General features: G+C 38.7%; 1 protein-coding gene across 1 annotated transcript; it reads right to left on the reverse strand.

Annotated features, from left to right (window-relative positions):
- Window positions 1–2,993: 2,993 nt before the first annotated feature.
- LOC124996249 lies at window positions 2,994–11,588 on the reverse strand. Its single transcript, XM_047569067.1, has 10 exons — window positions 11,294–11,588; window positions 10,454–10,514; window positions 10,108–10,364; window positions 9,141–9,237; window positions 7,880–8,146; window positions 6,920–7,033; window positions 5,147–5,224; window positions 4,911–4,952; window positions 4,476–4,602; window positions 2,994–3,649 (listed from the first exon to the last, which is right to left on the reverse strand). Exons 2-10 carry the CDS (start codon window positions 10,506–10,508, stop codon window positions 3,163–3,165), a joined length of 1,524 nt encoding a protein of 507 aa, XP_047425023.1. The 5' UTR covers window positions 10,509–10,514; window positions 11,294–11,588; the 3' UTR covers window positions 2,994–3,162.
- Window positions 11,589–15,773: the final 4,185 nt, after the last annotated feature.

The raw sequence follows: 15,773 nt of genomic DNA on the forward strand, positions 1-15,773 counted from the left end.
GTGTGTGTGTGTGTGTGTGTGTGTGTGTGTGTGGTTTGTTGGGGGCCAGGATGGGGGTGATAGGATAAAGCATCAGGAGTTTTGTTTCAGAAGAAAGCATTTTTCTTGGATTGAATTGATGATGAGATTTTTTTGGGGACAGCTGGGGATGTTGAGAGTGTTTTTGGCAGAGGACCACTTATCAATTGATTCATCTCATCTTCAAAGAAAGAAAAAATATATGAAGGAATATGGTAAAACCGTAGTAGTAGTTTCACCCCTGTTTTGGCCAGGCCACTCTAAAGGAGACTTTTGAGTCTCAATGGAAAGGACATCTTTTACTCATTTAATGTCTTATTTTAGTTTTCAATACTTGGAACCAGCCATAGATCTTCTGACGGATATTAATGTTTTTTTGCAGATGAGACCGGATGAGGAGAACAGCTGCCTCTTGACAACCATTCCTCTTATGAAATGTCAGCAAATATCACATTTTTTTCATGCGTGTGCATTTTTTTTTTTTATGTGTAAATTCCCTTCTTGTGACCTTTTCATCAAAAAATTATCCACGCAATTGAACTTAATTTTATGGATTTGTTAGCAGACATCACCAGAAACCCTTCCCAGATCTCGCTGTGAGCCTGCATGGAAAGGAGGATGGCACCATCTAGTGAAACTACCATGTAAGCAGAGAGGAAACCACTGTTTCAGTACACAATGTGTACAATGCACTAGGGGTGTGAAAAGCTTCCAGTATCTGTATTTGTTGATGGGGGGAAAAAAATGTATTTGTATTCAAATAAAATTCAAAATAGGTGTAAAAATTATTTGGCTTACACTTCTAATTTAGGATATGCAGGTGTAAAAATAAGTATTCTTTAATAAGTCGTGTGATAATTATGGATGTTAATGCAATATTTATAATAAGTAACTAATAAGTGCAATTTACTGTATAGGCTTTTGCATGAAAGATAGATATATAAGGGTAAATACTGTATATCTACAATAATGCACACTGGGTTCAGATCAGAAACATGCAGGTTCCAGGGCAGTATTTACAGTAATCATTTCTAAAATACTACCACACATCAACTTTGTTTATTGTCCAACCGTAACCTCCGTTGTTTTGATGAATGATTATTATACATCTGCAATGCCAAATTTAAAAATTTAATTTGGGGGGTTTGTCTTTATGACACATACGGCCTGTGTGGGAGTAGTGCCTACACTTCCAGTACACTGTGATGCAGTTTACAACAATGATAGTCTGTTTCCAGGATGTCCTTTTTATGACAGATTAATAGACAGTTAGGGTTGCCAGGGAAAGTCTGTATTACGGTTACCAACGGTTCGCGTTAACAAGCTGGAGGTCAGGTATTTTTCAGAGGTGAGAATAAAGGATACATTAGCCAAAAAAAAAAAAAAACGATGAGGCAGCAGTTCGACAGTAATCAGTCAACGAGAACAGGGAGGAAGTTGTTCTAAAATTGCTTAGAAGAAACCGCTGACAATCATGTAGAGTATCGCAGCGGTGAAACAGTATACAATTTGATTGTGTTTGTGTGGGTTTCCCCTAAGCTACGTGTTGATATGTACTACAACGCCAGAGTGTGTACCAACAACTCACCACAACAACAGTGCAGAGGATGCACATGATCTGTTAATGGTTTTATTACATTGTGGTTAGAAAAGTTGTATCTGACCAATTATTACTGAATTGCATTTCCGCAGGAGACTTGTGATGCTCCATGGCACGTGGCGCGTGGCGCGTGGCGCGTGGCCTGCTGGCTCGCTTCATTGGTTTGCTGAGCGCAAGTTTAGAGATGGGCTATAGGAGTTGTAGTTCATATAGTTATTGGAGAACTGTGTGGTATTTGGTAATGCAGGAGCGTTTTCTACCTCTCTAAACCCTGTCCTGTTCAGTTTGGTTTTGCGCAATTTAACCATAATCCAGTTCCAGGCATATCTCAGAGGTAGTGAAAGTGGACAGGATGCATCTGACTGCAACTGATCTGAACTTGCAACATGCAAGGGGACGGTACTTTTCCCGCAGCTAGTGCACAATTTATAAGAAGTTCTAAAATACAGCACATCTGAGACACATGAATCCACAACTTGGTTATCAAAATACTTTTTGTCACTTACTTACTTTTACACTTATCTACAGTCTACAGTTTTTCTTGTGATCTTTTTTTATCTGCTGTGTCTCTGTTATCTACTGCAATAAATCTACATTCCGTTTTGTCACTACTGTAAGCTGACTGTTCTACTTAGCAGGCCTCCTTTTCATGCTTTCACTTCTCTATTATATATCATATCTGGGAAAGGAAATAACAACAGGTTGTTCACTGCTGACTACACGATTTCTGAGCTTGCCCCACCTGCAGTGCAAGAGAACAGAAAACTGATGACCAGTGCAGCAGAAAAGGCCAGAAACAAACAGGGCAAATACGGTAGTGACTGGGTGAATGCCAGTCAGAATAAGTCATTAATGCGGTTAGATGCATGATTCAGTCGACTTCCAGAGAATGAAGAACATAAAAAAATAAATAAAGAGTCTTTTTTTCATTAAACGTTACTGGAATCTTTGATGTCTATTGCCAGTAATACTGATTAGAGTCACTTCCCCTAAGCTACCACCACAGAGAAGTTATTTTTTTTGTTGCTTTGCTTGCAGTCTCACCCTTCACTCCAATCCCAACCTTTTCTCTTTTATCATGCACTGAACTGAAACAGAAACCATCGCATTAATAAAGCGCTTCATTTATCTCATGGAAACAGAGAGTTTGAAGCACAGTCGCGGTCTCTCGGGAGTTTCACGAAAGAGAAACCACTCTGTTGGGAAAGTGCCTCAACTGTCACAGCTACAGAAAAATGAGAGTTCGAGGTGTAATCACAATCACTTTCAGGCGTTCCATGAACGGTGCAAAGCTGAGGCGCTTTTTTATAACTGGTCATTTTATTTCTCTTCTTTCTGGTAATGACATGATGTTAAAGAAAGGAGACAAGTAGTGTATTATTGCATGACATATTTTAATCAACCTATGAAATAAACAATAGAAATATATAAAATATCTGCTTACGTACAACAATAAAAAATAAACAAAACAATTACAAAAAGAAGCACTATGTTAAAAATGTACAGATGCTTGATGTGTTTGTTGGTCCCAAGCTTGTGTAACCTCATGACTTCTGAGTTGGCATCTGGAGGTTCAGCAACCCCTCTGTCCCGAATGTTTGCTTGAGCATGGGGCAATGTCCTGGGCAAGCTGTGACCAGCACCCTGCAACCTTGTACTTCACTCAGAAACCTCCTTAAGGACTCATCAAAAAGGTGGTTCCCTTCTCTGTACCCATCCAAGAGCAGCAGAGCATTGCGGGATTTGATTAGCAAAGTCCTCAGCTCTTCTGCTGATATATTTTTCGTGAGGGAGAGCTGAGTTGTTATTTCTTGAAACAAGTCGCCCTTCGCGGTGCTGCAGTTGACATATATGAGAAGGTGGAGGGCGCTGAGGTCAAGGAAGTCAGTGAGGGAGTGTTTGGGCCCATCAGTCCAAGATGAGACGAGGATGTTTGCTACGGTTGTCTTCCCGCTTCCTTGAAGTCCCTCAAGAAAAAGTTTCTCACCAGCTTCTGGGAGTAAAGCTTGAAGACTCACAGGGTGGCCCTCACTGAAAAACAGGAAGCGATGGTTGTGATTATGAACAACACAAGCCCATACAAAACCCTCTGAGTTAACAAACTCTGACAGAAGGCATCTTTTTTTGACAGTATGATCGAATATGTGCTGTTTTTCAAAACTAAACTGCACGTTTAGCATTTTTCTGTTAACACAAGGCAATTACTATGTTACCTGTGACTTTAAGTTGTTAACCTGATCTAAATTCAGACCCTAATAACACATCATCTCATTTTGGGGTAGGTTGCGGATGCTTCTGCTTACAATGTTGCCTAGCATCTAATAGCCGCTATCCTGCCCACAACAAGATTAGCTTTGGTTCCTTTAAGTGTGGGTTTGGATTTGTGGATGGATGTCGTGTGAATATCAAAATAAATCCTGTATTTACCAATGATGCATCCATAAGGGACCACGTAGAATGAGAGAATGATTGGGCCCAGTATTGAGCCTTGTGGAACACCATGTGATTCTCAAAAATATTGTACTCTACAAAATTAGATTGGATCCTCCTTATGTTTAGATGTTGTTGGAGTCAAGTACAGCAGGCTTTGGACTACAAGGTAGCATTTGGAGAGGAAAAGAGTGAGCAGAGATGTATGTGTGATGTGGTTTTCAGGTCCTTACACAGGTTAAAGGACCTGTGTAAGCTCTGTCTGCCCTAGTCTTTCAACGGAAACAAGAAGTTTCTGATGTAAAAAAAACAAACGCCTTTCGAAGTGGTCTGGAAACAATCTGCATTGTTCAATTTACTGAAAGTGAGACGATAAAAGAGTCTAATGTTCTTATAATAAGGATGGAAATATGTATTTATGACTCACTTGTTTAGCAGCCTGTGAGGCAGCTCCTCCACACTGAAAGCTTTGTGTTGACGTCTCACCTCTGCGTTGAGAGAGATTTCCGAATAATGGTGTTTCAGACTCAACCGCAGATTTTCCTCCACGTGACCTGCAGAAATAAAAGCGTTCATTCAGTCATTTGTTGAGCAGGAGTGAAGTAATCATTATAATTTAGATTTAGTTTTCTTTTTCTTTTTTTACTTTGTTCATAAATTGCTGTAAAGGAAAATGCTTTTTTGTGTGTAAATGCTCTTGGTTTGTTCCAAGTTTAGTTTGTTTATGTGAGTGTCTTCAGATTGGTGCTTAACATCTGTGGGTACTGTTTTTGCCATGAACGCCAACCACTAGAAGTCCTTATTGAGACCCACTGCACATTAATAACAGGTGTATCATTCATCGACTGAAAGAGTCGCTTACCTTCATTGAAAATCTTCTCATTTTCTCTCTCTATGTGCAGACCTGATGAGGAGGAAAAGCAAAGTAAAAAAATCAAACACAAATGACATTAAGAGAAGTGGTGACAAGACAGATTTACAGTGTATACTCTAATTTAGAAACACATCAGCTACAGGCACCAGAAAGCTGCAAAGTCTTTTTTTGTCTAGAGTTCAGACATTAGATATTAGATAAAATAGCAAGCTGCTTAGACTCACAGGCAGTAGGAGACAATGACCTGATCCGATCATTACCCAGAAGGTTCCTGGTGCTTTGAGTGGTGTCAGTCCTGGATCCTGTAGTGAAACACTGGTTTTAATTGTGTGTCAACAGCGTGTTGATACAGCATCTGAATGAATACATGGGTGGATGGTGGTCAATATGGATGGTACACACAATAAGCTTAAAGTTAAAATAAATCATTCAGTAAAATTATATTAAAATTGGACACAGTGATCTTAGTTATATTGCATGATGGGTTCAGGTATTGTGAGACTCTTGAATCCAAATTTAAATCTTGGTGGGAGATTGCTGTCCAAAAGTTGTGTGGTTTTACTGGTAAGTTGTGGGGATTGCCGCCTCTATGGCCATGTCTAAAATGCCCTTGAGCAACTCACCAAATCTACAGTGTGCTCCCAGAGCTCATCACTCTGTGTATGAATAGATCGATGATGCAGAATACTTGTAAGGGGGCATACTTGGCTAATAAAGCTGATTCAGATTTAGATTATGTTTTCAATTTACTTTTAGATTTCCAATTCCTCAAATGTATAATTACTAATCACATACACTCTTACAAATGGCTATGCGCTTTATACTCTCAGAAAAGCACATTTCAAAGCTCCGCTTTTGAGTAAACCCGTGAAATGTCACAGTTTTCTGATAACACCTGACAGTCAAACACTTCCGGAACCGTAAGCGAACTAATTCTACTCACGATGTTCACACATTCATGTACAACGAAATATGTAATAACTCTACCACTGAAATGATGGCGAAGCTTGTGTGGACGATAACACAAATAAGCAGCCGCTGAAAAACCACCCATGCATGTACAAATAGCCACAAATTCCCCTAATACCTAAAGCAAAACCAAACTGGGTGTTTCCAACCAAGACTGATAGAGTGATACATTTTATTTAAAAAAAAAGCAATGTCATGCTGACATGAATACATGACTACCAAGTCACATGCTGAAAATGTGAATTTCCATCAAAATCCAGATGACATACATCAAGGCGCTTAATCAACATGTAAATAGTTTAGAAAAGAAAACACTATGCACAAACACTTCCTCTTTTGAGTAGCAATGTGACTTAACATGTGTCAGAGTCTCTGTGGGAGGTCACAAGACAACAAATACATCTGGCCATTAGAAGTAAACAATAATTGGCACAGGACAGAAGGATATGCTGAGTAATGATTCGGGCATACCTTTGTGTTGTTTGAGGTGAGACCGCAGAAAAAGTTTCTTTGGTCAGTTATTTTTTAAAGTTCCATTTAGTCATGCTTTCATGTAATTCTCTCACTGTGACAGTTAAAAATAAACCTTTGACTAATAAGAAAGCAATGACCCTGCAGCCTGGAATTTCATCTCCTATTTCCTGCATGCATTGATAGTGCACAATCTGTGTTCAAAGCCTTTTAATCAGAGTGCACAGAAAAAGCACTATTGATTAGAGTTTGAATATTTAACCCTGTGAACATGTATCTCTTGACAATTATCGCTGTCAACTGTGCATTATGGCTACATGTACATGTCCATGAGAATCCATTTGTCACTTGTACAGCTGCCATTTATCACTTTAACATGTCACAACAACTGCATGTTGCATTATTTTACCAGATGTGATTGGTTTCATACAGTATTTCATGTCTCTCATACATCAACGCCAGACAAAAGTTTTCATCAGAAGTAGATGTTCCTTCATGGGAGTTTTCCAATTTTATACATTTTGTCTGAAAACACAAAGAATTAGGAGGGTGGTTACCTTTTTGTCGCCGTTGTCGGTACGTGATCAATCCAACAGCAATGGCAACCATAATCACTCCTAAGCATATTACAGCAACCAAAGCATCATTTTTAGGAGGGACCGGTATTTCGTCTGCAAAAAGAGTTAAAATATAGAACCATTACCATCCAGTTAATTAGAAAACAGTCTTCACAATGACTAGACAAATGTTTGCCAATACTGTAATACATTTAGACACTATGGAAAGAACCCAACATACCAGAGTGACAAACTTCCCCTTAATGGTCAAAAACAGAAATAATTGTGACCATTAAAATGGCTTGTGTAATAGTGTTTTGGTCAAATTTGCATGCAGCTTGTCTTCTTTTACTTTTACTTTTCTCAAACTGACATTGACTATGATCTAACAGAATCAGCTGTTTTGATCTGACTTCCCGTACGAAGCTGGGACCCTGAGAGAAAGACACCTCTAGGTGCAACAAGTTCAAAGTCGCTGCATAATGCTACACAAACATATCAAGCCACATAACACACACACACACACACACACACACACAAAGATGTAAGCTTCTTACAGCGACTCCTACACACATGCTGAAGTGCTTCATAAAAAATTACCACACCACCTACACCTGCACTGAAAAGCAGGGTGAATCTTGTAACTCTGGAAAAACTGTGGGCAAGTGCAAAAAACACAGTCTTCCCCTTACTGGCAACTGTTTGTCATGTTCTTTCATAGTGCTTTGAGATAAAAATAAAAGTCTGAGCATAACAGGATGTGGAGGCAAATAGTTGGAATCTTTTATCTGTTTTGTAGTTTTTTGTGACCATAATTGTATTGATAAGAAATGGAAGCGAGGTGTGGTGAGTGATGACATGCAATGAAGTTCCCTGGCTGGACTTAACAAAGGGGAAGTTCCAGCTACTTCTTCACTCAAGCTACATATTTGAGGTATTATCTTGGAAGTGAAAACTTACCTGGAATGTGAAACGTTGCAGAGTAGCCATCTTTTGTAAAGTTACACGTGTAGCTGTTTTTGCTAGATGAGCTGACTTGTAATTGACTGGTGATCTTAAAAAGCTGTTCCGATGTCGTTACAATGGTGGTGCTGGCATTGTGTTTCAGCATGTGTCCGCCTTCCCACAGAACAGAAGACTCAGGGTATCCCTCGGACTGACAGGTTATCAGCACCGTATCTCCCCCTGGTGTCTTCTCAATTCGTTTGGTCACTGATTTATAAGGTGCTGGGGAAAATCAAATAGAAATAATTAGGTCGACTATGATATGACTTCAGCATAAAAACATAAAATAAAAAAATCATGTAAGGAATCTTCAGTGCAGGCTTGTATAAGTTCTCATCCATCATAACGCAATGCAGCCCATTAAATCTACTGTATGCTCTATCTTTGAAGTCACCAGACTCAGGTTTATTTATGTTGTTGCATGACTTTGGTCAGCTAATAAGTTAGTTCAGATCTGAATTAGTGTGCCACCAAAGTCACATACCAACCAACAACTTTCGTGTTCTCTGAGGTTGATTACTGTGTTTTTAACAACTGTGCGGTGTGCCACAGGGCTCAAAACTAGGTCCAGTTATTTTTTCATTATATATGTTGTTTATATGTTAGGACACATATTGTTAAACAAGACATTTAATTCCATGTTTACTCTACACAGATGATACAAATGAGGTAACGACTCTGTTTTCTTTGGTCAGTGGAGGCTGATGGCTTTGAGGAGATCAATATCATGGCTTCAGTGGGAAACAGCTATATGTTTATACATGCCGCCTACACTTCCACAGAAAGATTTTTATTTAGATGGGCCTATGTTCAAGTGATTGAAATAGATTTTGTTGCAGACCCCATCTAAAACAGTTCATTGCATCATCACGCCTTGATGCCAGTACTCCTGGCTGCTTGCTGCAAACCTGGGGACCTGTCAACCACCATCAGCCATGGGAAATATATACGTGGGATACATATCTAATGCAACCGCACAGAAACTGAAGACACTCCACTATCCCCTTAAATTGGTCAGACCCAGTTTGTACAAACTTGAGTAACACTAGTCTAGTTTCATTTTCAAAATGAATCATAGTATAACTGCCCAGAAATGACCACGAAGTTGAGCAAGACCATTCCCAGAACAAAGCCTGTGGAATCTTCAAAAAAAATAAACAAAACAAGACAAAAAGAAATAAAAAAAATACCACAGTTTCACTGTCACAGTTCTTACCTACAACAGACAAAGATATAGTTTTATAGTCAGCTCCTTCTTCCGTTTGAACCAAACACTGGTAGTTTCCAGAGTCATTGATTCGGAGATTGGATATCTGTAAAGTGACAAAAGAATACTCAGTATCATCATGGCCTGTGTTTAAACCACAGGTACAAATCATATGTGTAGCAAGACACCTTCTCTTCTTCATGTAAAAGTGAAAACGTATTTCCCAGTAAATAACCTTTCCTGTGACATCATACTGAATATGACTTGGTAAAGTGAGTAATGCCCTGAATCTTTACACTGAGGTAATATCTCACCACCTCTCAGTTCAGGTATTGTACTATTTTAAGCTTGCACTTCCGTTTTCTGTACCTTCTCTCTGGGTATCCCCAGAGCACTCTCATTGCGTTGTATAAGACACATGATACAGTGAGTGTAGATGTTAGTTAACAGCACAGACTAGCGTGCTGTTACATAAACAAAAAATACAGGAATGGTCCAGTAAAGTATTACTGTAATACCTCTGGGTGAAATCTGACCCTCATGGCAGGATGAAGAATTGGTTGGCAAGTTTAAGCACGCACACTCATCATCTGACCACAACACTGCCAGTAATGACTTGTATTACTGATATTACATTCAAGACCATCTACAGTAACACATTTTTAATGACCTGAGGAAACCATTCTTTATATCTCATCTTGATTTCTAGAGTTATATCATTTTCTCCAATTTTAGTTTGTATTAGAAACATTCAACTGCCAATAAGAGAGTGTTTTAGCAGCATTGCAACATCCCACTATTTTTACTGACTAACCCAACCAGAACCAGTCATGACAGCTTGTTGACTGACTGCCTGACTGAGACTGGAAACCAAATGGAAAGAAAAACATGAACAACTGACCAATTAGAAGAACGTGCTGTTGAAGCGGACGTAGAAGTTACTCCACCAAGTGAAGGAATATGAACCATCACTGACCTGTAGCTTAGCCCAGCCATTCTTCAGCTCCTCCGTCAGAAGCCTCACTCGGCCCTTAAACTTATGAGAATCGGAGCTCTCATTTCCATTTACTATCTTGACCACTTCCTGCACTGAGTTTTGGGTGATCCAGTGCCAGCGCACCGTCAGGTCAGCTTTAGAAGTTGATGGTTTAGGATGGAACTTGCAGCCCATCACAACATTTCCTCCGAACTCCGACTGGTAAGCGGCTTGTTCTGCATCTACTGTGAAGAAGACTGCAAGGGAAATAATACAAAGACATTTCCACTTTAGCCACAACAAGTTTAGCTTTACTTGTGCTTTTGTTCATGAATCTACCACCCACCTGAGAGAGCTGGCTGGAAAATGAGTTGCAAAACTATAACAAGGGTCCAGTCCATTGAGACCTAAGAAAGACAGAAACAAAGGGGAGTTTTACAGTTGCTGAAATATTTGGAATCTGTGAGAGTGTGGGAAGGTTTTATCTTCTTTTAAAAAAGAAAGAAGAAGAAGAAAAAAATCACATGTCTGGGAGGTGTTGCCAATCCATGACTGATGGCTGTGTTACAAAATAACAATGATAAAAAAAAAAAATAAAATACTTCCTGCAACTTGTTTTTTAAGTATAAAAATACACAAGGAAGCTGCTGCTTGACATTTGCAAAGACCTGTTTGCAAAGGTCAGTTAAAAGTCAGCCACACTTAGACGCAAAAACATCTGTCTTCATATTTACCCATACAGTTGTACCCAGAAAAGCCAAAACATAGCACATATGTTAAGTTTGCACACGAATTTGGAGACTGGGTGAACTGCTGCTGGCATGCACATCATTAATCATGCTATGCTATATCCCTTGAAAAATTGTGTCTGCAGAAAAATCTTCAAATGTGAGTGAGTTTATCTTTAATGCTAAGGCTTAGCCATCTTATAAAAAAGCCTGGTTACCTATTCTATTCTATTCTATTCTATTCTATTCTATTCTATTCTATTCTATTCTATTCTTCTTGGCAAACAATGAAGCATGACTGAATGTAGAGTAGCTTATTAAGTGAGCAGGCAGGAAAAGTTAAATGCAAATTACGTGAGATAACTGATAAATGAGCAAAATTAAAACACTTGACAAAGAAGCTAAAGCATAATACAGTTTATACACAGATCGTAATAGTCAGTCTGAGCAGCGCTTACCTTCAGGTCATGTGACAAACAGTAGGGGTTTCATGCAGTGTTTCCTTCTTCCTTGAACTGACTGGTCTGAGTCCCTCCGCGTCTTCTTTATAACTGAAGGCGGACCTTAGCGGGAATATCCCGTACAAAACTTTTTTTGACTCTGCCCCCGATCCTCACTGATCAGGGGCCGAGACTTCCCCCAAAACTGCTGCGTGATTTTACATTTTGGAGCCGAGAGGAAGCGCGTTGCATTCATGGAAAGCAGGCAATAAACGTACCTGGCGCGCGTTTTGAGGAGTTGGAAGCGATTTGCTTACTGGAAGGACAGTATTCCCCAAAAGGTTAAACAACAGCTCCGACTGCTCAGTTTTATTGCATCGTATACTTTTTTCTCGCCAAATCGAGCTGAGTCAGCAGTTTTTTTTCCTCTCTAAATTTCATTGAGCCAATCCCTCTGCGCGTTTCCTCAATATTTACTGTAGATGACAAACAGTTCTCATATTTAATAGCGCATTTATAAAAGGAAATGTCACAGGTTAAAGTTCTGCAACAGTAAACTCGCTCATTTTTTTTGTCTCACTTTTGAGATCATTTGACATGTTGCATACATCGTGTTTTGCCTCATACACATTTTGCATGTGAAATTCAATCACAATGCATGTATTGAGAAGTAAGAAATGATGAAGTAAGAAAGAGGGAACAAACTAGAATTTAGTGGATTTTTAGTGAAAGTGAAACTCATGGTGAACGCTGGTACTCCTCACCAATGCTGGTAAATGACTCCACAATACCAAAATGTGTGGCCAATAAATGATGAGTAAATAGAAACTAAATGTGTTTTGATTTGTTTAAAGTAGAACTGATTTTATCAGAATTATTTTATGCCGTACACGTGTGTGTTTCCTCTGTTTTCCAATACACATTGCATCACAAGTACAGTGGAATTTACTACCAGTGTCATTATATAAAGCTTCTTCTCAAAAGTACCACCCAAAAGAACAGCAATACCACAGAGAATCACAGACGATCAAGTTCAAACAAGTGAACGCGTTGACTAGAAATTTGAGAGAAACGATCTACCAGCCAAGGTTCACCTACTGTTGCCATCACCAAGTTACCAAACGAGATTTGAAATTCCCAAATATGCACAAAGGACTTCCTTCTAATGAACAAAACCTTTTGTGGGCTTTCCAGCACTTCACTAACCAACCTCCTGCACATGTTTAAACACGCCTGTGGCCAGGGAATGCGATAATGACACATATCTGATTTAGCGATTTGATCTGATCACTTCCATTCTGTCATATGAAACCCCTTGGAAAATCTAAAGTAAAATGTGTAAACGCTCTGTCACTGTTTCCTGGATGTGATGCCTTCATTTGTGCAAACCCCAAATTGTAAAGTGGCATGTGCGGCCTTGAGGCAATGTTAGCGCCGATCCTGCTGCACAAAGAGCTACTCAGCTTCTGTGTTATAATATAATTAGGGGAACAATTTGCATGGATGCTTTTAAGTAATTCCAAGTCAGTTACTGAAGTACAAATCAAAATGATTTACTTTGTACATTAGAGACTTAGTTAAGGTGAACCAACTTATTGAAGTTATTCTAACGTGTTTATGTTACTTCCAGTCCAGTCACTAATATCCGCACAAATAGTGGTCAGGTTTCAGCCCAAGGAATCATCATTTAAAAACAACTCAGAAGTAAAAGAAGTAGTAGTGACTTTCACTACTTTTTGATGGGTTGATTACATATACAGTAAGGCCCATTAATAAGGCATGGTTCTCTCTCCTTGTTTCCACAAACTCAATAAAAAAAATCACTGTTACTTGCTGCTGATGCTAAACCAACACAGCACCACCCACATCCTGAGATAACATATAACTCTTTATCAACTAACTCAACATAATACATTTTCCTGTTGCAGTGGATTAAATGCATTCGTATCTAAGCAGCGTGTAGCGTATGCACTCAGTCTATCTCGCAGAGCTTGGACACAGAATATTTTCTAGCTGTGGCTCAGACTAATTGCTTTTAACCTCATACTAATTCGCAGGCTTAAACATTAACATGCATTCATTTAAAACCAGGGGATTTTCTAGTAACCCGCATTGTTCAAACTAATGCTGCAGAAGTCCAATGCCAGTTAACATCTTGCCTCCGTTGTGCTGACCGCATTTACAATACATGCTACATAGCGTGACCAGAAACTAACTTTAGAATTGCTAAGCCGTCTTAGGGCGAAGCTTATTCAAAGTTTGATGTCGGGCGAAAAGCGGTTCTTAAGTATGTGCTGATACAGTTAGTGGATGTGAGTCATGAGTCCAGGGAAATGTGCTCTTGTTCCCTCTTTTTGAAGGATGCATATGCATGTTCCTCTGACTCAGAGCTGTCTGTTAAATCTCTGTTAAAAGAATGAGTAAATGTTTAGTCAAAATCAATATAAAGCACAATCTGCTTTATTTGTCAAGTAAGGATGCACAAACAAGGAACTTGCTCTGTGGTACAAAAACAGAGATAACACAAATAGTACAAAATAACCCAAAAAGTACAACATAAATAAGAATATATATATGTGTGTGTGTGTGTGTGTGTGTGTGTATTTATATTCTTATATCCTTTCCTAGAGTGTGTTTCACAAGTGCTAGGACGCTGTTACTTGCATTTGATATGTATCTATTCCATGACTTGTTTTTGTTAAAGCTGACTGTGTGGAAATTCAGCTGTTAACTGTCCAGGAAGCTTGAGGATGGTCAGAAGTCCCCGCTGCTTCTGTAAACAATAGCTTGGCTTGATATGAGTCATTGCAACGTTAAGCTATCACATGAGTCAGGTGCATCTTACTTTGACTGACTCGGTCAGGAAAAGGGAACTTGGAATGCTAACTCTCCCGTGAAGTTACTGAGGTATCATCTTATTGGGAAGTTGGTCTGTGCAAAGTCCATTCATTCATTTATTGCCAGCACCAACGTGAGATTCGGGTATGCTCATGTGATTCAGCCTACTACACTTCTGGGTAGATCTGTGGTTACCTTACAGAATAATATAGAACATATGTTAATCACTTTAACTGGGGCACAGTGGATACAGGAACTGTTAGTCTGAAAGCTTGGCAAAACACATTTCTGATCACCTGAAATGAATATTTAAAGTTACAAGAGAAAACACAGAAGTGCTATTTATGGGTGATGGATGATTCCACATGACAAGGTATCACTGACTGACATTTATCTACTGAAGGAAGATTTTACTCATAGAATATGACACAATGATGTTATATATTTTACAATGTTTACACCTTTACAGAAAGTTTTATCATAATAAGAAAGCCTACTGCTATATTCATCAGTGCTACAATTGTCCATCTTCGCCACTATGTGTAGTGTCCATTATTGAAATACACTTGGAGAAAGATATAAGTTACTGTTTTCACATCAGAAAAGGAAAGAAAAATCATGTGACCCAAAAACCTGGTGAATCAGATGAATTGCTCTTAGATTGGGACACACAATTTCAAAGCCTGAAATTTTGAAAGAAGACACTGACTCATGTTTTTTTGTTTTTTTCCCTTCGTGTTACCAAATGATGACCTGATCTGTTAACCTTAACTCACATGATCAGTTAAAAATATACATTCCCTGTACAGGGAACTGACAAACATATTCCCTGTCTCTTGAATAAAAGATGAGGCCAACAGGATAAATAGATTAAGCATTTGGGTCACATGATAGGATCTTCAATCTGTTCAGGGGAATTCTTAGTATTTCTTATTTACTGGGTCTCTTCTGTTGGGTTTTTCAATAGCTTGATAAGAAACTGAAAGATATTGCTTTATCCAAAATACAAACACATCTCTTTTGTCTTAGTTTGACAGTCTTCTTAACTACATACAGACCCTGTATGAATATGGGATGTTGCTAATCCTATGTCACGTCGAAAACAGTCAATATGTATTCTTCTGTTATCATTAAAAGTAATCAAAATATCGGTATTATTATTATTTTTTAAATATTTATATATTTTCACTGCATATCACAGTAAATAAATAAATAAAATAAAATGGCTTAGGCTTTTCTTTAGAACGTCTTCTCCAAAAGGTTAAGGCTCCTCAACTGCAAACCTAATATATGTCATCAGTAATCCAGGTCATGGTAACCCACAAGGAAGTTGAGGTTTAAATAAATAATAAATTCAACCTCAATTTCCGACTCGTGTCTCAGAACTGAAGAAGCTACTCGGGTGAGTGACGAAACGTCTACAAGAAATTCTACAAGTCCAGTTGACTTTATTCAACGCCTTTTGGACTAATAAAGGTGTCTTTGGTGCGCCAAGTGACCGTATTAGACTTTTTAAATCACCGACAGAGGGAGCCAGATCTCAACTAACTCTCGCCAGACTCGCTGCTCCGCTTTGAACAAACACTGAAATATTTGTATATAACGGAATTTGATACATTAATACGCCGATAAAATACAACTTTAGTTCATTTGGTGAATT

The sequence above is a fragment of the Mugil cephalus genome, chromosome 19 (assembly GCF_022458985.1).
Source record: "Mugil cephalus isolate CIBA_MC_2020 chromosome 19, CIBA_Mcephalus_1.1, whole genome shotgun sequence".
NCBI classification, from domain to species: Eukaryota; Metazoa; Chordata; class Actinopteri; order Mugiliformes; family Mugilidae; genus Mugil; species Mugil cephalus.